At 42.7% G+C, this 21,104-nt stretch overlaps 2 protein-coding genes across 2 annotated transcripts in view; both read left to right on the forward strand.

Annotated features, from left to right (window-relative positions):
• Window positions 1-693: 693 nt before the first annotated feature.
• Window positions 694-21,104, forward strand: part of LOC102988955 (UDP-glucuronosyltransferase 1A10) — a 68,315-nt gene continuing 47,904 nt past the window's right edge. Inside the window, exon 1 of the mRNA XM_007103185.3 lies at window positions 694-1,548. Within this exon, the coding sequence (XP_007103247.1) occupies window positions 694-1,548 (855 nt within the window). The remainder of the gene's footprint in view (window positions 1,549-21,104) is intronic.
• On the forward strand, window positions 18,125-19,132 carry LOC112065114 (UDP-glucuronosyltransferase 1A3-like). Its single transcript, XM_055091173.1, has one exon. It carries the CDS (start codon window positions 18,140-18,142, stop codon window positions 19,130-19,132), a length of 993 nt encoding a protein of 330 aa, XP_054947148.1. The 5' UTR covers window positions 18,125-18,139.

The raw sequence follows: 21,104 nt of genomic DNA on the forward strand, positions 1-21,104 counted from the left end.
TTAGATTTCACATATAAGTGATATCATATGGTATTTGTCTTTCTCTTTCTGACTTCACTTAGTATGATAATCTCTAGTTGCATCCTGTATTGTTTATTAACAACACTAAGGTATCTTGCTTCTGCCTCTACAAGAAACACAATATACATGATCATCACTGTTTACGAAATTCTGTCTCAGAATATATTTTACTTTAGAAAAAAAATCTAAAATTGTTAAATGACCCTTTATGTTTATGTATAACTGATCCACTTTGTTATAAAGCAGAAACTAACACACCATTGTAAAGCAGTTATACTCCAATAAAGATGTTAAAAAAAAACGAATTGCAAAAATACCAGCTTTATTGAAACTTACCGTCTTTTTTTTTATCATTCTGAGTCCTTAGGTTCCAAGAGCATTGCTTAATATTCTGTTTCTAAAAGGGCATTGCAGTGCAATGTCTCTGCTCATGGTAAAGATCAAAAGCTATCTCATCTGGAAAACATACTACTACCTGTTTCAGCAAATGCTTCTCATTCATTATCATCCTTATGAGTAATTCATTGGCAATGAGTATAATTTTTTTTTTTTTTTATGAATGTCTAAATACACGCCCTCTCCTGAGGCAGGTTTTGTGCCTGTACTTATGCCGCTCCTGTTACATGAGCTTAGAATCCAGACAGCGGGATTGCTCTGGGCTGCAGTTAACACATGGCTCCTGCGATTTTAACCGGCTTCCTTCCTCTGTGCATGTGTCTGCTGCTGACACCTGGCTTTGCTGAGGCAGGCAAACTTCTGGTAGTACCCATGGATGGGAGCCACTGGTTTACCATGCGTCCCGTCGTGGAGAAACTTGCCCACAGAGGGCATGAGGTGGTCTTAGTCATACCAGAGGTGAGTTGGTACCTGGGAAGTTCATTCAATCTTACGGTAAAGACTTATTCCACGTCTTACACTCTGGAGAATTTGAATAGTGAGTTCCAGAAGTTCTCCGATTTTCACTGGAAAGCTCAGCCACGAAGTTTACTTCTTATGTTGATGAGTCCGTCCAACAAAGCTTTTGACTACTTTTTTTCACATTGTAAGAGTTTGTTTGAGGACACACAATTAGTAAAATACTTAAAAGAGAGTTCTTTTGATGCAGTGTTTCTAGATCCTTTTGATATGTGTGGCTTAATTGTAGCCAAATATCTTTCACTTCCATCTGTGGTCTTTACCAGGGGAGTCTTTTGCCATTATCTTGAAGAAGCCACTCAGTGTCCCATGGCTCTTTCTTACGTTCCTAGAGATTTCTCAGGGTTCTCTGATGTCATGACTTTCGGACAGAGACTGTGGAATCATATCCGGCACTTGGAGGAACGTTTATTTTGCCACTATTTTTTCAAAAATGTTGTAGAAATTGCCTCTGAGATTCTCCAGACAACTATCACAGCATCTGATCTCTTCAGCCAAATATCAATTTGGTTGTTACGACGTGACTTTGTTTTGAACTATCCCAAACCTGTGATGCCGAACATGATATTCATTGGTGGCATCAACTGCTGTGAGGGAAAGCCGCTGTCAAAGGTAAGTTACTTCTGCTTTAGCATATTGAGAATTAATCAGGCTTTGGACCTTAAAAAAAAAAAAGATTCCTTACTAAACTGTGATTTGTCATTTATACCCTTTGCATCTGTAATTTCTTTCCGGTTGAACGAACTATTTTGTGCCAGTTCATCTAATTGTGCATCAAATTTTACAAAGCTGTCTTCTTTGATACGTATGTGTGTACAATTGACGTAATTGTATATAATTTCCAGGCTGCATTTTTAAATCCCGTTTTAGGAAAAATACTGAAAAATACAGCAAGAAATGAAACTTCCCTTTTGTGAATCCAATGCCACCCCCTATAGGAAAATGCTTTTAGCCGTTTTGTATGTATCTTTTCCAATTTTTCTGAAATTATTTACTCTAAGTGCATATATCTAATGTAAATTCTCACACCCACTTATTAAAATACAATCTAGTATCAGACTGGATATATTGTTCTTTACCTTGCTTTTTTTCACTTGCCAATAAATTGTGGACATCTACAGTCAGTACATACAAATCTGTCACATTCCTTTTAATGGTTGCATAAAATTCTTTACTTTGGATGTACCATACTTTATTCAACTAACCAGTATTGATAGATATTGATAGCTTTTCCCATTTTTTCTTTTATAAGCAAGACTGTATTAACATTCTTAATTTCTTTACCTTCATATATTTCTATGTTTCTATGCTCTTATCTCTGTAAGCTAGAGTCCTTAGGAGTAGTGTTGCTGGGCCAGATAGTATGTACATACTATATTTTAATGAATTCAACAAATTGCTTTCAAAATATTGAACAACCTGACACTTTGGTCAAAAGTATACAAGAGCTCTGTTTTTCTATACCCCCTCCACCTCCAGAAGTTGTCAAAGTTTAAAATTTTTAGCAAAATCATTCTACATAGCTGCATCAATTTTTGTTTCCTATTTTCTTAGATATACTGGCCATTTGTATTTCCTCTTTTGTGAGTTATGTATTCACATTCTCTAATCATTTTTATAGAACTTTCTTTTTATAGCTAATTATTATGTCTCTTGAGTATTAGGAATAGTAATACTTAGTTTTTTATATGTGCTGCAAATATATTTTTCCTTGGCTGTCTTTCATCTTTCCTCATACAGGACTTTCATTTTTGGGTAGTCAAACTGGTTGACTTTTCCTTTAATGGTTTCTGGATTTCAGCTTGTTTAGATCTTTCCAAGTCTGACATATATAAGCATTTTTTTCTATATTATGTCTTAATGTTTTAATTCCACCAATGTTAATAGTTTTATTTCTTACAATAAGAACTTTGCATGGTATAAGGATCTAACTTCATTATTTTTCCTAAATGGATAGTCCATTATCCCAACATCATTTAATAAAAAATCCTCCTTCATTCATTGAATTGAAATGCATCATTATCATATTTTAAATTCCCATATTTATTTGCATCTGCTTTTGTACTTCCAGTCTTGCTCCACTGATTTATTTATCTATTCATGTGCCAGGGCCATATTTTGATTATAGTAGCTTTGTAGTAAGTTTTAATATCTGGTAGGGCATGCCCCATACTCATTATTCTTTTTTTTTCCAAGTTTTCTTAGTGATTCTTATAATTTATTCTCCTTCACAAAATTGAAAATTGTTTTATCTAGTCCAAAGTATAAAAATAAACCATTAGGGTTCTGTTAATATTATGTAAAATATTTTTACTCATTTGAGAAAGGTGAGATTGACTGGCTATTAGTATTAGGGGAAGGAGCCACATTGTTAGGATCAGTAATGGTGCGGAAAGGGAGTCGGAAAAGAATATTAATGAGAAATTAAGGCTATTGTCATTGAATTGATTAAGAAGAAGTAGGCTTGTGAGACTAATTAGCAGACTATGGGTTGTGGGGTTAATTCAGATTATGTTGCTTTTGGATAGTCAAGTTAGGGGTATTAGTATAATTGTGGGGATAATAAATTTTAGCATTGGAAGAGGTTAAGGTTTTGTACGTAATCGGTGCCATAGGTATTTGATACTGTTACTAATAAGGCTAATCTGCGTGCTGCTTCGCAGGCTGCGAACACCAGCCAGATGATTGGTATTATGCTGGCTAAGGTGAAGTGTGAGTTTAGGACTGTTAGGGTCGCCAGGATGAACAGTGATAATGTTATGCCTTCTAGACATAGTAGTGAGGATATTAGGTGGGATAGATATATTAGTAATCCTATAAGGGATATAGTGAAAGCTATAATAATGTTTATATACACTAAAGACACTTGGTAATTATGAGTTTAGTCATAATCTAATGAGTCAAAATAATTTGTTTTGTTTTAAACTAAATACAGTTTAGTTCAGTCTCCTCCAGTCCTTTTTGAGTTCACTCGTAGGCCAGGCTAATTGCCAATAATGGAGATTAAAAGCAAAACCATGGTGAGTATTGTTTTTAGATTACTTGTTTGAGTTGCTCAGAGGAGGGGCAGTCGGAGGGCAATTTCTAGGTGGAAAAGAAGGAATGTGATTGCTACTAGGAAAAATTTTATGGAAAAAGGCAGGCGGGCGGATCCTATAGGGTCCAATGCACGTTCGTAGGGGCTTGTTTTCTCTGTGTAAGTGTTTAGAAGGCGATGAGTACAAGCAATGAGGCCAGTGCAGTATGTGTTAATAGGGTCAATATTAAGTTTATTATTCTTTTTTGGGGTGTACCGAAACTAACTGATTACAAGTCAGTTGCACCAATTAATACTATAAGAATTATGAGCCTCATCAGTAGATAGATATGAAAAGGAAAAGTCATAAAACATCTACAAAATGTCAGTATCAAGCAGCGGGTGGTTGGATGTGAAGTGAAATGTTAATTGGTGCAGGAAACAAACGATAAGGAAGGTGGACCCAACGATTCTGTGCAGTCCGTGGAACCCTGTGGCTATGAAGAAAGTTGACCCATATACCCCATCTGAGATGTAAATGGGGCTTTGTAATACTCTGAGGCCTGTAGGGGTGTGAAATAGGCGCCAAGGGCAATTGTAATAGAGAGGGCTTGGAGTATGTGCTTGCGATTTCCTTCCCTGAGGCTGTGGTGGGCCCAGGTGACAGACACCCAGAGACTAATAGCATGGAAGTGTTGAGAAGCGGCACCTGTAGGGGGTTTGGAGGGCAAATGCCTGTTGGCGCCCAGCACCCGCCTAATTTAGGGGTAGGGGCGAGGCTTGAGTGATAGAAGGCTCAGAAGAAGCCGGTAAAAAAGAGGACTTCTGAGACGATCAATAAGATTATTCCATATCAAACTCCCTTTTGGACGATTGGTGTGTGATGGCCTTGGAAGGTGCTTTCTCGAATAGCATCTCGTCGTCACTGATATATTGTTAGAGTGTTGGTTAGTAGGCCTAATATTAGTAGAATTTTTGAGTTAAGTGGAATCACATGATTAGGCCCGAAGTTATGAGGAGGGCTGAAAGGGCTCCTGTAAGGGGTCAAGGACTAGGGTTTACTATGTGGTAGGCGTGGGTCTGGTGGGTCATTATGTGTTGTCATGCAGATATAAGCATACTAAGAGGGTAAATACATAGGCTGGAATTATAGCAACGGCAAATTCGAGGATAGTGAGTAGGGTGAGAACAATGAAAGCCGTGACGGTGTTGACGCTTATTAGCACTAAGATTGTTCCTCCGATTAGATGTATTAATACACGGCCTGCTGTAATATCGGCTGTTAATCGCAGCTAGTGTACCGACTGGATCAACAGGCTGATAGTTCGATAATCGCTGGCATAGGGATGAGGGGGTGGGCGTGCCTGTGCTGAGAAGTGGGCCAAAAATGCTTTTGTTTTGTTACGGAAACCTGTAATCACGGTGCCGGCTCATAGGGGAATGGCTGTTCCACATTTATTGAGAGCTGCGAGGTTGGGTGTAAACGGGTGGGGTAGTAGTCCCAGAAGGTTGGTTGACCCAATAAATAGAATGAGAGACATCTTTTTGCTATGCTTCTCCTATTCAGAATATAGTACTTCTCTTTACTTATTCAGATCTTGTTTTAAGTCTACCAATGAAAATGTGCATTTTTCTTTGTATGTCTTTTATTTTTTCTTATTAAAATTTATTCCTAGGCATTTTATTGCTTTGGAAACTATTGTGAACAGAGTATATTTTCATTTCTATTTTGAAGTGGTAATTAAAGTACAGCTTTGCTTTTTGCACGTTTATCTTGATCTAGCCATACTACTAATTGCTCTTAGTAGTCTGTAAGTTATTTTAGGTATACAAGATCGTCTGCAAATAATAACTTCCCATATTCATACCTCTTATTTTGTTTCACTGAAGCATATGCCTTCAAAACAGCATTGAGTCATTAGTTCAATAACAATTATTCAATAGTTTATGAATAATGTTGGCTAGTTGGTCCAGACAGTTTGAATTGGAGTTCAATCACTTGCAATTGAAAAGGTATTTTCAGATACATGAGGAATATTCCTGGCAAATGCAGAGTCTCTAAATCCAGATGAAGTGCTTATCTCAGCCTGTTATTTTATTAGGGAAGCCCTATTTATTTTTATCTATTGATCTGGCTGCTTATAAGGCTCGGTACATTTTATAATATAGTCATATTCTCTCACATATTGGAGGTCTTACTTTCCCCTTCGAACTAAGGAGAGGTTACAGATGGATTATGTACTCAGTGAATATATGTTATGGACACTCTGCTTATGTAACTCCTACTACTTAGAGCATGAATCTAGTCTGGCTAGGACAGCATTTTATAAGGGCCTCTGTTCACCTTGCCTTACCCACTGGGGACCCCTGGATCCTCACATAGCTGAGGAAGTTTCACCCAGACTGGGTACACACACACACACACACACACACACACACACACACACACACACACACACACACACAGGTGATAGTGTTGGATTTATTTAGCATGACTGAATGCAAGAAAACGAGAATCAAAATTTTGGTTGGGCTGTAGAATGTACAGACTTGTATAAAGCACCCCATTTTTACGAGGAAATTTTTTTGGAATAAAAGTAATTAAGCACTTACCATCATACATGTGCTAAAAGTGAATTTAAGTGTTTTTGGAGCAGAGAACATATTATTTTGTTTGTGTAAATTCAAGATGGTATATCAGGCAAACTTTATGTAAAGGGCCAGAGAGTAAATGTTTTAGATTTTTCGTGCCAGTAAATGCCCAGCTCTGACACTTAGCAGAGATATCACCTTGGGAAAGAACCACTGTTTCTAAACAGGTTAAATAGGGAGAAAATAGTAGCACCAGACACAGCTCTTTTCCAGATCAGAAACGATAATGCATGTAGAGTGCCAGCCGTGTGGCGAAGAATCAGTGACAGCTGTAACTGCCATAACTGCCTGGTGCTAGGTATTTCCCAGTGCGATTATTTCCAGCCTCCGCAATAGTAACAGTAACGATGAGATCAGGCTCTTTTCAAAACAACATGATCAGATGTCAATATTCTCCTCTTGTTGGGAGCCTCCTATGAGTTATTAAACCCTCAGATGGATAGAGTCCCCTTAGGGAGAGTTTAGAAATTAAATATAACAAAAGCCAACATAGGTTGACATTGTTATTAGCCCCGTCTGGCAGATAATGAAACTGAGGCGCAGGGAGGTTGAGCGAGTCGCCCATGGTCACAGCTCTGGTAAGCGGGGAAGGCAGGATTTCAATGCCGACATTCTTTTTTTAAAAAATTACAACATAATTCACCCTTTTAAAATATACAATCAGTGGTCTTGAGTATATTCGAAGATATGAATCATCACCCTCATTGTCTAATTCTAGGTCGCTCCCTCACTCCAAAAGGACACCCCATGTCCCTTGGCAGTCACTCCCCCTCTTCTCCAGCCCCTGGCAACCACTAATCTACTTTTTGTCTCTGTGGATTTGCCTGTTCTGGATACAGTAAGTCCCCTGCATTCAAACGAGCTCCTCTCTGAGAGTGCATTCATAAGTCCAAATTGTTCATAAGTCCAACATAGTTAGCCTAGGTACCCAACTAACACAATTGGCTATATAGTACTGTACTGTAATAGGTTTATAATACTTTTCACACAAATAATACATAAAAAACAAACACAAAAAATAAAGAAAAAAATTTTAATCTTATATAGTATCTTGAAAGTACAGTAGTACAGTACAACAGCTGGCATGCAGGGGCTGGCATCGAGTGAACAGGCAAGAAGAGTTACTGACTGGAGGGAGAGGAGGTAGGAGATGGTAGACGTGAAGGGTCGTCAGCAATAGGAGACGGAGGGCAAGCTGCAATTTCACTCACTCACATCCTGGGTTTGAAATAAAGATACTGTACTACTGTACTTTATACAGTACCGTACAGTAAAGTACACAAAAGCACAACCACTTGTAGAGGATACATGCATGTGACAACGTACGCCAGACACATGAACTAACTTACGTGATTGGACGTGCAAACGCACGTTCTCATCTTTGAAAGTTCGCAACTTGAAGGTTCGTATGTAGGGAACTTACTGTATTTCAGAAGAATGGAATCGTACAATACATGGTTCTTTGTGACTGGCTTCTTTCATTTACTTTTCAGGGTTCATTCGTTTTGTAGAATGTATTGGTATTTCACTCCTTTTTATGGCTGAAAAATATTCCTTTGTATGGGTATACATATCTATTCATCTGTTCATCAGTTGATGGACATTGGGGCTGTTTTCACTTTTTTAGCTATTATGACTAATGCTGCTATGAACATTCATGTACAATGAGTCCAGACATAGAGCTTTTAGAGGCCAAGGGCCTAACCTTTCCCCTAACTGCCTACCTGTGCAGACTGGAAACTCTTGGGAAGCACCCTGCCTGTGACCTTTGCGGAAGTTATATGCAGTGAAATTTGCCCAGGGTGGACTTGACTAACATCTCATGGTCTCTGATCTCTCAGTGGACATGACATTTGTTGGCTTTGTGGTACTACAGAATAACATGCAGTTGGCTTCTTTTTGTTATTTAGCATAAAAAGTCCTTCAATGAACAGATATCTATTAAAACAATTTTCATTGGAGTAGTTGATTTACAATGTTGTGTTACTTTCTGCTGTACAGCAAAATGAATCAGTTATACATATATGTATATCCACTCTTTTTTAGATTCCTTTCCAATATAGGTCATTACGGCGTACTGAGTAGAGTCCCCTGTGCTCTATAGTAGGTTCTTATTAGTTACCTATTTTATATACAGTAGAGTGGATATGTCAATCCCACTCTCCCAATTTATCCCTGCCCCCTTTCCCCCTCCCCGGTAACCATAAGATTGTTTTCTACATCTGTGACTCTATTTTTGTTTTATAAATAAGTTCATTTGTACCATTTTTTTAGATTCCACATATAAGCAATATCATATGATATTTGTCCTCCTCTGTCTGACTTACTTCACTTAGTATGACAATGTCTAGGTCCATCCATGTTGCTGCAAATGGCATTATTTTGTTCTTTTTTATGGCTAAGTAATATTCCATTGTACATATGTACCATATCTTCTTTATCCATTCGTCTGTCGATGAACGTTGGGTTGCTTCCATGACCTGGCTATTGTAAATAGTGCTGCAATGAACATTGGGGTGCATGGATCTTTTCTAATTATGGTTTTCTTCAGATATATGCCCATGAGTGGGATTGCTGGATCATAGGGTAACTCTACTTTTAGTTTCTTAAGGAACCTCCATACTGTTCTCCATAGTGGCTGTTACCACTTTACATTCCCACCAACAGTGTAGACTCCCTCTCTCCCACCCTCCCTATCCCACCCCTCTAGGTGGTCACAAAGCATCGAGCTGTCCTATGCAGCAGCTTCCCACGAGCCACTGCAAATGGCATTATTTTGTTCTTTTTTATGGCTAAGTAATATTCCATTGTACATATGTACCATATCTTCTTTATCCATTCGTCTGTCGATGAACGATTTCGTTTCTTTTCATGGCTGAGTAATATTCCATTGTATATATGTGCCACATCTTCTTTATCCACTCATCTGTCGATGGACACTTAGTTTGCTTCCATGTCCTGGCTATTGTAAATAGAGCTGCAATGAACATTGGGGTACCTGACTCTTTTTGAATTACGGTTTTCTCAGGGTATATGCCCAGTAGGGGGATTGCTGGGTCATATGGTAGCTCTATTTTTAGTTTTTTAAGGAACCTCCATACTGTTCTCCGTAGTGGCTGTATCAATTTACATTCCCACCAACAGTGCAGGAGGGTTCCCTTTTCTCCACATCCTCTCCAGCATTTATTGTTTGTATATTTTTTGATGATGCCCATTCTGACCGGTGTGAGGTGAATTAAATTAATTAATTAACTTATTTTAAAAATTTAGTTATTTTATTTATTTATTTTTGGCTGGGTTGGGTCTTCGTTGCTGCACGCGGGCTTTCTCTAGTTGTGGCAAGCGAGGGCTACTCTTCGTTATGGTGCGCGGGCTTCTCATTGCGGTGGCTTCTCTTGTTGTGGAGCACGGGCTCTAGGTGCACGGGCTTCAGTAGTTGTGGCACGTGGGCTCGCTAGTTGTGGCTCACGGGCTCCAGAGCACAGGCCCAGCGGTTGTGGCTCACGGGCTTAGTTGCTCTGTGGCATGTGGGATCTTCCGGGACCAGGGATCGAACCCATGTTCCCTGCATTGGCAGGCGGATTCTCAACCACTGCACCACCAGGGAAGGCCGAGGTGAATTTTAAATGTCAATAAGTATTAAAAATTTACTCTCCCTCCAGCAATGTATAAGTGCACCCTTTTCTTCAAATTCTTGCTCACACATCTTCAGACTTTAGGTTTTTGCCAATCCAATAGGTGAAAAATACCTCAAGGTTATCTTAATTTGCATTTCCCTCATTAACTGTTTATCTTTTTTAAAAAAATTAAGTTGTTTGACCAGTGAAGAAGAGAGCTGGAGCTGACCTCCCGCAATGAATATAACTGATTCAACCTCTGATTATATTAGCTCTTCGGGTAGCCCCACCATATTCTTGACTCAGTGAATTTGTTGGAAGGCTTTCGTTGCTTGCAATTTTATTGGCTCAAAAACTGGGAAACTCTCAGGGTATACTGATTAGGTGTGGCTTGCTCCAGGGATCAAACCATGACACCGGGACCCATTTTTCACCTTTAATTCTTGTATCTGCTTCTGATGATATCCTTCTGGGTGTCATGATACCCAAGCACCTGGGGCTCTAGCCCGAGTCCTTTTCTCAGGATTCCTAGTAAAGTTCTTCTGCCTCACTGGGTCTCATTAAGTGACATGTCCATCTCTGCACTAATCACTGGCCGAAGGGATGAGATGTGCTAATCGGTTGAGGCCTAGGTCACATGTTCTATCCCAGAGCAGCTCACGCGGGGCCTCACCTGAGGTCCAGGGGAGGTCACCGGGATGAGTCACTTCCTAATGACTTTCCACACTGGACAAATTAAAGATGTTTTCAATTTAGATGTCAGGTTTTTCATTGCTAGTTTATCTTATAAATCTATTATCGTATAGATTTCTCTGTGTCCTAATCTGAATTTATTTTAAGAAAATGTGGGTGGGTACGAAATAGGAATGTCCCCAGGAAAGGATGATCTGTCAACTTTTAAGGCAATCATTTTGGGGGCTTATAAGCATTTTGTATTTGAAGTCTTTGATCTTTGTTCTCTTTTAGGTATTTTTTCCCCCTATTTTGATACTCGTAGATACTTTTAAATTTAAACTTGAAATTTAACAAATTCCCCAGCAAGTGAAAGAAATACTATTAGCTATGGGTATTTTTCTTTCTCTCTCTCTTTTTTTTTTTAAGGGCAGCCATCTCCTTTTTAAATTTTTATTATTATTATTATTTTTTGGCTGCACCACGCAGCATATGGGATCTCATTTCCCTGACCAGGGGTCAAACCCAAGCCCCCTGCAGTGGAAGCGCAGTCTTAACCACTGGACCTCCAGGGAAGTCCGGTATTTTTCTATTAATGTTTCTTAGAATATATAGGTCTTTCCATGATAGATTTTGGTCTTTATCAGCTCTGGAGAGTTTTATTCTTCTGCCATTGCATTGTATCTTTTCAGTTTATCCTATTTTTTTTTTTTTTTAACATCCTATTTTATGCTGAGAACAGCTTAACTTCCATAGCATGCAGAAGTTATCATTTTTTGTTATTGATGTTACAATTCTCATATTTTTTATATTGTGTATCCAATAACAAATTATTGTAGCTATGGTTATTTTTATTTTTTTATTTTATTTATTTATTTTTTTTTAACATCTTTATTGGAGTATAACTGTTTTACAATAGTGTGTTAGTTTCTCCTTTACAACAAAGTGAATCAGTTATACATATGCATATGTTCCCATATCTCTTCCCTCTTGCGTCTCCCTCCCTCCCACCCTCCCTATCCCACGCCTCTCATGGTCACAAAGCACAGAGGTGATCTCCCTGTGCTATGCGGCAGCTTCCCACTAGCTATCTAATTTACATTTGGTAGTGCATATATGTCCCTGCCACTCTCTCACTTCGTCACAGCTTACCCTTCCCCCTCCCCTTGTCCTCAAGTCCATGCTCTAGTAGGTCTGTGTTTTATTCCCGTCCTACCACTAATCTCTTCATGACATTTTTTTTTCTTAGATTCCATATATATGTGTTAGCATACGGTATTTGTTTTTCTCCTTCTGACTTACTTCTGACTTACTTTTATTCTTCTGCCATTGCATTGTATCTTTTCAGTTTATCCTATTTTTAAAACAATTAATGCTATTGCGGTATTATTTACATATAATAAAATGCACCATTTTAACTGTACATTTCTGAGTTATAATTTTCTATACCCATGTAACTGTCACCACAGTCAAGATATGGGACACTTCCATCACTCCAGTAACTGGCCTTGTGTTCTATCCCAGTCACCCAACACCTTCCCTAGACCTTAGGCAACCACTGATCCGGTATCTGTCACTGAGATTAGAATAATCTTTTCTAGAGTTTCATCTGAATGGAATTATACAAATATGAATGGAAAAAAGCTGCTATGAATATTTGAGTACATGTGTTTATGTGAATAAATCGTTTTGCATTTCTTGGGTAAATACTTAGAAGCAGGATTGCTGGGTCATATGGTAGGTGTATGTAAACTTTATAAGAAACAGCCAAACTGCTTTTTAAAGTAATTGTACTATTTTACATTCCTGCCTCTACATTCTTGATGACACTTGCTGTTATCAGTTTTTTACATCTTAACCACTCTTGTGGATGCATAGTAGAATTTCACTGTGGCTTTAATTTTCATTTCTTTCTTCCTTTCCTTCCTTCCTTCTTTTTTGGTCACACTGTGCGGCTTGCGGTATCTCAGTTCCCGGACCAGGGATTGAACCTGGGCCACAGCAGTGGAAGCGCCAAATCCTAACCACTAGGCCACCAGGGGACTCCCTAATTTGCATTTCTCTGTGACTGCTGATGATGAACATCTTTTCATGTGCTTACTGATCACATGCATATCTTTAAAAAGAAAAGTGTCCCTTCAAATCTTCTGCTCATTTTTATTGGGGTAGTTGTCTTCTTATTTTTTGAGCTGTAAGAGTTCTTTATATGTTCTGGATACAAGTCCTTTGTCAGATACATGTTTTGCTGATGTTTTCTCCTGGTGTGTGGTTTATATTATATTTTTAAAATAATGTCTTTCAAAGAGCAAAAGTTTTAAATTTTGATAAAGTCCGACTAATCAGTTTTTTAATAGTTTGTACTTTTTGTGTCCTGAGAAATCTTTGCCTACCCTAAGGTATGAAGATTTGGTCCTATGTTTTCTTCAAAAAGTTTAAATAGTTTTAGTTTTTCTGTTTAGGTTTATGAGAGTGGCAGTGGGGAGTACAGCTCTCAGGGGTCAGGCTCGAGAGATGTCGTTTTCTATTTCTGGCCTTTTTTAGGGTGACCTCACCCACACCCCTGGCTTCAATCACCACCATATCCTGAAGGTTCCAAGGCCATCTGCGCAATCCAGGCCCCTCCTCTGCTCCAGATCCGTGAAGCCAACTCCCTTGGACATATCCTCCTGGTGTTTCACAGGCACAAGGAACACATGCTTCTCCCTCTCCACAGCCCTGCTTCTCCCCGGGGCCCGCATCTCTGTGAAGGTACCACCATCCTCCCAGGGGTCCAGCTCTCCCCGGGGGTTCCAAGTACAAGAAGTGCAAGTAGAGATCAGATGACACCAACGTCTAAGTAAAATGCCACTGCATTAATGTAGAATGGGAGAGAGCCCTTTAATGGGACAAGAACAGTCTCACTCCTCTGCAGGTGTGTTCCTGCCCTCACCCCAATACTCACAGATATTTTAATTGGTTTGGGGGAATAGTTCAGGGGCTGAAGTATTTCACCCATAGCTAAGAACCCCTTTCTAGTGCCCAGTCTACGCACAACTTCCAGATCCACACCATCCTCCCCTGGGCAGTGCGGGATGCCCTCTGCAGCCCTGTCCCTGCCTTCTCTGGACCCATCCTTCCTGCGCTGTCCTCTGTGAGCGCCCCCTAGCAGATGCTTCCTGTACTGCCTCTCACATCTGTTCTGTCTCCAGGGCTCCTGCAGCTTTGATTCAGGCCCTCACCTCACACAAACAGCCTCTGAATATGACACCTGGGGTCCAGGTTGACCCCTCTGAACTATTCCCTACTTCTTTGCCAAAGGGACTTTTAAAAAACACAAACTTGGCCAGGCCACAACAACTTTAGTTGTTGCCCGAGACTTCGGGATGAAGGTCAAGCCCCCAGCTTGTGGTCCCTAGTTATAGGTTGAATTGTGGCCCCCTCGAAAGAGATAAGCTGTAGTCCTAACCCTTAGCACCTCAGAATATGACCTTATTTGGACACAGTGTGTTTACAGAGGTAGTCAAGTTAAATGAGGTCATTTGGGTTGACCCTAATCCAATATGACCAGTGTCCTTATGGAAAGAGATTTAGCCACAGAGACAGGCATGCACGGAAAGAAGATAATGTAAAGACACCCAGGGGGAAGATGGGACGAGTGATGCACCTAAAAGCCAAGGAAGACCAAGGTTGCAGGCAAACACCAGAAGCTGGAAAAGGCAAGGAAAGATTCTCCTTCAGAGCCTTCAGAGGGAGCATGGCCTTTCTGACACCTGGATTTGGACCGTGCCCTCAGAATGTGAGACAATAAATTTCTGTTGTTCTAAGTCACCCAGTTTTGGGGACTTTGTTACAGCAGCCCTAGAGGTGAATACAGCCCTCTCCCTTTTCAGCTTCCTGCTTCCTGCTCTCGTATGCTTCATGAGTTTCCCAAGGTGTACAGTTCTCTTACTGTTAGGAAGGCTTCCTGCCATGTCCATGCCTCTGTGCAGGTGGGGCCCATCAAAGCACCAATTATGACTTGCCCTCTTGCAAAAAGCCATAAAACTTGGTGTTGGGAAAGGCAGTCTCATGCACGCAGTGTTTTGGCCCTCACTTGGTGGCATAAGAATGGGCCTTGGCTTAGAACTCTTCCTTACCAAGAGCCTATGCCGGGTTTATCACCTTGTGTGGGAGTATCTTTCCCTGTTTCAGTTTCAACGACCGCTCTTTTGTCTTTGTTTCAAGTGCGTGCATCTTGTGGCACTTGGCCCCCCCCTACTGTTACATCTGTCCTCCTCGGAGAGGGGATGGGGTCTTTCCACTGCGGCACAGGGGGGGATGCATGTAGGCAAATTGCCCTGCATCAGGCATCAGGGGAGACGGACTGGCCGTGGAACACTGATGCCCACTGCTGGAGCTGATCTTGCTCTGTGTCTTCTCTACATAAGTAAAGTGTTGTCCCATCCAGTGCGTGACTGCACTGTGTTCTTCTTGGCGACTCGGATACCGACATGCAGTGGGCAGAGGTGTTGCTGTTGGAGGGGAAATAAGAGAACCAGGACCCTGGACGCACAGCGTCCAAGGATGATGCAGGGTTGCCAAGGAAACACACCACAGCTTGGTGGAGACATTAGGGGCTTGTCAAGTCCGCTGTCCCAGGGTGATGCCAGCTCCCTGGGGGTGATGGGCTGACTGAGGTGCTGGCTACTTTCTGGCCACATGGGCACAAATGGGTTGTGGATAGTCTCCCTGTTGAGAGGTAGGAGCTGGTGCATTGGGCAAGGGGGGTGCTATGATGAGCAGGGAAACTCTCCTTTGGCTCTCGGCCACCCTGGGGCTCCCATGCCATCTGCTGTCTCCTTCATCCCTTTCAACCTCCACTGCTTTGGCTTGCTCTCCAGTGCCTTCAGATAGCCTTTCAAAAAGAAATATTTCCCGGGAATTCCCTGGCGGTCCAATGGTTAGGACCTGGAGCTCCTACTGCTGGGGTGGCTTTGATCCCCAGTCAATCCCACAAGGCATGTGGCAGGGGCAAAAAAAAAAATTTCCCGAGGGGTTATAATCATTATGTGTGGGAGCATTGGACACATAGGAGCTACTCCTACCGGAAGCCAGAAAGGCTTCTAGGTGAATTTTAAAATATATATATATTTTTGGTCATATTACAAATCCCAGGGAGATTTTGCTTGGCCTGCCATTACATCTATAGCTTAATTAGGGGCAAAATCAAGAGTGTTGTCATGTTAAATCTTCCCACGCAGGATGTTGTATGCCTCTTCATTTATTTTATTCTAGTCTAGATTGATATCTCTAACTGGAGCAGAGTAAACACCACCACCCTTTCCAGTCCCCTAAGCGCACTGTGTATCCTTACTTGGCTTATAGCATCTGTATTCGGTTGAGTGGCAAACCCACGGCAGTTGATCCCAGTGAGGAAAGCCAGAATGTTGCCCTGGATACTCACTGACAGGTGTCCATTGCAGTTAGAGCCAGACCAGTAACAGGGGCTACTGAGTTCTTAGCAGAATGAAGGGGATACAACTCTCCTAACTTGCTGCTTCTGCCACCAGATAGGGTGTCGCTAGATTCACTGGTGGCTGGAAACCCAAACAGCAGCTTCTCTTGCTAACAACGCTGACAGCAGCTGCAGCAGCAAAAACAAACTTGAAGTCCCACCCTCCCGGCAGCCCTGCTCCCTTCCTTAGCATATCCTTATACCCTGAAAGTAGCACTTGAGCAGCCTTGATCCTACACTCTCAAGAAATTCTGCATGGCTGTTTGTGGAAATGAATGGGGGACAGAAAAGATAGGATTTAACCTGGGAGTAGAGGACAGAAACTGAGCCTTGGGGAAAACGTGCAGTTATGTGGCTGGGACAGAAAGAGACTCCAGAAAAAGAGAGCATAGATGTTGCTGTTAGAGGGGAAGTAAGAGAAGCAGGACCCTGGACGCACAGGCTCCAAGGACGGTTGAAGCAAACGCTCCCTGCACAGTGGCAGCTGGTATGACACAGGAGGCGTCTTGGTGTGCACGTGTTGCTCGGTGGTGGATCCCTAATGGGGGTAACTTTCTCCGAAAGGGAAGCCTCAGCCTGGCCGGTCCTGCGGCCTGGGACAGGATGTCTCTGTGGCAGAAGCCATGGATGCAGAAGAGCGTGCTCAGCGAGAGAGAGAGAGCTGGGCAGCCCAAGGAGCCCTCCCGCACCATCCCCAGGGCAGACGGGACACGGAGATGTCAGTATCTTGCTGAGCACGTGTGGGCATCAGTCTCTGTAGCAGGGCCAGACTCACGGGCCCCACCTCAGAAGGTCCCACAAATTATGGAGCCCCTCTGTTCTGGAGGAATCTGTCCTTATCAGGACTTAGGACGGTAAATGACCTTGGAGCAGAATCTGAACATAAACTATAAGATGTAACAAAGGCCCAGATGAATGTACACCCCAGTCCCTAAACAGAGTAGCAGAAGACTGGAGCCTCCAGCATCAGAAGAGGAATTCAGAGAGCCTGCTCCGAGGCCAGGGGACGGCGCTCTCTGACTCCACTCTGTCATTGCTAAGGGTTGCCTTGTCCATTGACGCCTTAGATAACAGCGACCCCTATTCCATGAGGTAGATACAGAATTCTCAACCAACCCTTCTGCTGTCCTTCCTCCGGAATCCCTCCAGATATTTCCATAGCTGACAGCCACTTCAATAGACTCTGCCCTGAACGTTGCAAGAGGTGGCCCCATGTGGAACGGGAAAAAAACGGACAGCCAGCATCCCCTCCCCGCTGAGAGAAAGCTGTCTTGGCAATGTTACATATTTTCCTGGATGTGCTCTGTGTTCACCCGTGATTGGGGAAAAGAGTTGAAAGAGTTATCAAATAAGGTCACATCCAGCAGAGAGGTTCTGGCTGGGACTAGGGCGTAGGTGACTCCTCAGAGCTCAGTCACAGCCCCGTAGAACATGGTTAACAGAGAAATAGGAGGTGATCAAAGGGAATGCGCAGGCACAGACTTGCTTTGGGCATTGGATGAAAAACAAAGAGAGTGAACTAGAATGCTCCCCGGAGGGAGCAACAGAGTCAGAGGAGGTTTTCCAAGCTAAGGGGGAGTGGTCTTTCCCCGGGTGAAAGCAGAGGTGATGAAACACAGGGATAGACTTATTCTGTAATGATTAATGTAGGAAGGGAGCACTGCCTTCCAATTACATGCCATTTTGCTTAAGTGGCCTGATGATAAGATAAAGAAAACAAATGCAGGCGGCACAGCCTGAACAGAAAGTCAGCTGCTTTTGGCTCCTGCAGAGATGTCCCTGGGACTGTGGCTTCCCGGGCAGGTACTCCGTGGCCTCTTGCTCTGCCTGTGCGTCGGGCGATGGGCCGAGGCTGGGAAGGTGCTGGTGGTCCCCATGGAGGGCAGCCACTGGCTCAGCATGCGGGAGGCCGTGCGGGAGCTCCATGCCAGAGGCCACCAAGCAGTGGTCCTTTCTCCTGAGGTGAATATGCACATCAAGGCAGAGGACTTTTTCACCATGAAAACCTATGCCATTCCATACACCCAGGATGAATTTGATTACATCGTGACAGGCAAGACTCATCTGCTTTTTGAAAGAATACATTTTCTAACATTGTTTTTGGAAACTATGGCCTCTTTGAAAAATGTGTCTTTGGTCTTTCAAAGGTCTTGTGAGCAACTATTTTATACCAAGGACCTGATCAGGCACCTGAATGCCAGTTCCTTTGATGTGGTTTTAACGGACCCCGTTTACCCCTGCGGAGCGGTGCTGGCTAAGTACCTGTCGATTCCGGCTGTGTTTTTTTTGCGTTCCATTCCATGTGACTTAGATATTGAGGGCACAGCGTGCCCAAACCCTTTCTCATATGTTCCTAGGTTACTAACAATGAATTCAGACCACATGACATTCTTCCAAAGGGTCAAGAACGTGCTCTACCCTTTGACCCTCAAGTACATCTGCCAAGTTTCTTTCACTCCTTATGCACGTATAGCCTCTGACCTGCTTCACAGAGAGGTGTCGCTGGTGGATATTTTTGGCTCTGCATCCATCTGGCTGTTCAGAGGAGACTTTGTGATGGACTACCCCCGGCCAATCATGCCCAACATGGTCTTCATCGGGGGTATCAACTGTGCCAACAGGAAACCATTATCTCGGGTCTGTATTGGTGCTTTTATTCAATCAACGTTCCAAGTGGAGCACGTTTGTTTAAAAAACAACTTACTTCCCGGTGCTTCTTTATCTACTGATCTTTTTAAAGATTTCCACCTCTCATTCTCCTTCTAACAGTCTTTGGTGAGATAAATTGTTAAAGTGACTCCAGTAGTGCAGTAAAGGTTTGCGATGGTCTTTGAGAGGAATGAGAGGGAGGGGTGAGGGTCCGTAATAGGACTGACAAGCAATGGCGTGATTCAGCCGTGATCGCCCTTTAGTAAAGGCGCGTTCGTAACAGTTGTGCGATCTTCTCCAGCTCAGTAGGAGCAGAGAACTTGAGCTGTGAATCCATCCATCAGGGGTTTTTGCTTGAGGCTGTTCAAGAAGGATGAAAGGGGGCTTCCCTGGTGGCGCAGTGGTTAGGAATCCGCCTGCCAATGCAGGGGAGACAGGTTCAAGCCCTGGTCCGGGAAGATCCCATGTGCCGCCGAGCAACTAAGCCCGTGCGCCACAACTACTGAGCCTGCGCCCTAGAGCCCGCGAGCCACGACTACTGAAGCCTGTGTGCCACAACTACTGAAGCCCGTGCGCCTAGAGCCCATGCTCCACAACAAGAGAAGCCACCGCAATGAGAAGCCTGCACACCGCAACGAAGAGTAGCCCCCGCTCGCCACAACTAGAGAAAACCCGTGCGCAGCAGCGAAGACCCAATGCAGCCAAAAATTAAATAAATGAAAAATAAATAAATTTTAAAAAAAAAGAAGGATGAAAGAACTGGCAAATTACATTTGTTTTTAAAATTTTTTTAAACACTTTTTTTTTTTTTACAAGCCTGGCTTTGTTTTTTGCTGTTGTCATTTTTTTAAAAAAAATAATTAATTAATTAATTTTTGGCTGCACTGGGTCTTTGTTGCTGCGCACAGGCTTTCTCTAGTTGCGGCGAGCTGGGGCTTCTCTTCGTTGCGGTGCGCGGGCTTCTCGTTGCGGTGGCTCCTCTTGTTGCGGAGCACGGGCTCTAGGCACGCGGGTTTCAGTATTTGTGGCACACGGGCTCAGTAGTTGTGGCTCGCGGGCTCTAGAGAGCAGGCTCAGTAGTTGTGGTGCATGGGCTTAGTTTTGCTCCGTGGCATATGGGATCTTCCCGGACCAGGGTTCGAACCGTGTCCCCTGCACTGGCAGGCGGATTCTTAACCACTGCGCCACCAGGGAAGTCCCAAATTACATTTGTTGACCTGATAGTTCTTAGTGGTTTTGTCTTGGAAGGGACGGAGGTGTGGTCACAGGAGATCTAAACACCAAAAGGAAGCAGAAGTTTCAGAGAGGTCAAAAAATTAAGTGGAAGTGAGACAATGCCAGAGAGAGAAGTTGGGGTCTCTGTGATCAGAGGAAGAAATAATTGAGTCTAACTTTTCAGAGATGGAGCTGTGCTGATGAGAAGTCTTCTGACCAGGAGTTGGTGTCTGGAGTAAAATGTGGGGAGGTACCAGAGTTTGATGGCATGTCAGATAGGTCTTCTACTTGGGACACTGAGGGCATCAAAGGATAGTGGCAGGGGCTAGAGAGGAGGTAAAACTGAGCCTATAAACTCAGTGAAGGTGGGGACAGTGATGCTGAGAAGTGAGTCTCAAAAAGGAAGGGTTTGTTAGGAGGGGCTGACCACATCACCAAACCTACCCCGGCCCAACACCCCACCCCAAGTTTCCATGACAGGAACTACTGCTTTCCTCATCCTTTCAGAGACTTCTTAGGTTAACCCTGAATATTTGGGTTTAATTGAAATAGGACTCTTGGGGGCCAGATTTGTTTCTTAATCCACTGAGTTAGCCATCTTTTTTGCCCTTTTATGTAAGAGTCACTGAATTTATATTAACTTCCATGGCTTTAGATCTCCTATAGTTTTTGTATTCTTACTTCTTTTGTATCTGTTTTTTTTTTTTTTTTTTTTTTTTTTTTTTTTTTACTGTACGCGGGGCTCTCACTGCTGTGGCCTCTCCCGTTGCAGAGCACAGGCTCCGGACGCGCAGGCCCAGCGGCCACGGCTCACGGGCCCAGCCGCTCCGCGGCATGTGGGATCTTCCCGGACCGGGGCACGAACCCGCGTCCC

Source organism: Physeter macrocephalus, chromosome 2 (assembly GCF_002837175.3).
Source record: "Physeter macrocephalus isolate SW-GA chromosome 2, ASM283717v5, whole genome shotgun sequence".
NCBI lineage: Eukaryota > Metazoa > Chordata > Mammalia > Artiodactyla > Physeteridae > Physeter > Physeter macrocephalus.

Coding starts and splice junctions, on each gene's coding strand:
- LOC112065114 (XM_055091173.1), top strand. CDS start 18,140: ATGTCCCTGGGACTGTGGCTTCCCGGGCAGGTACTCCGTGGCCTCTTG.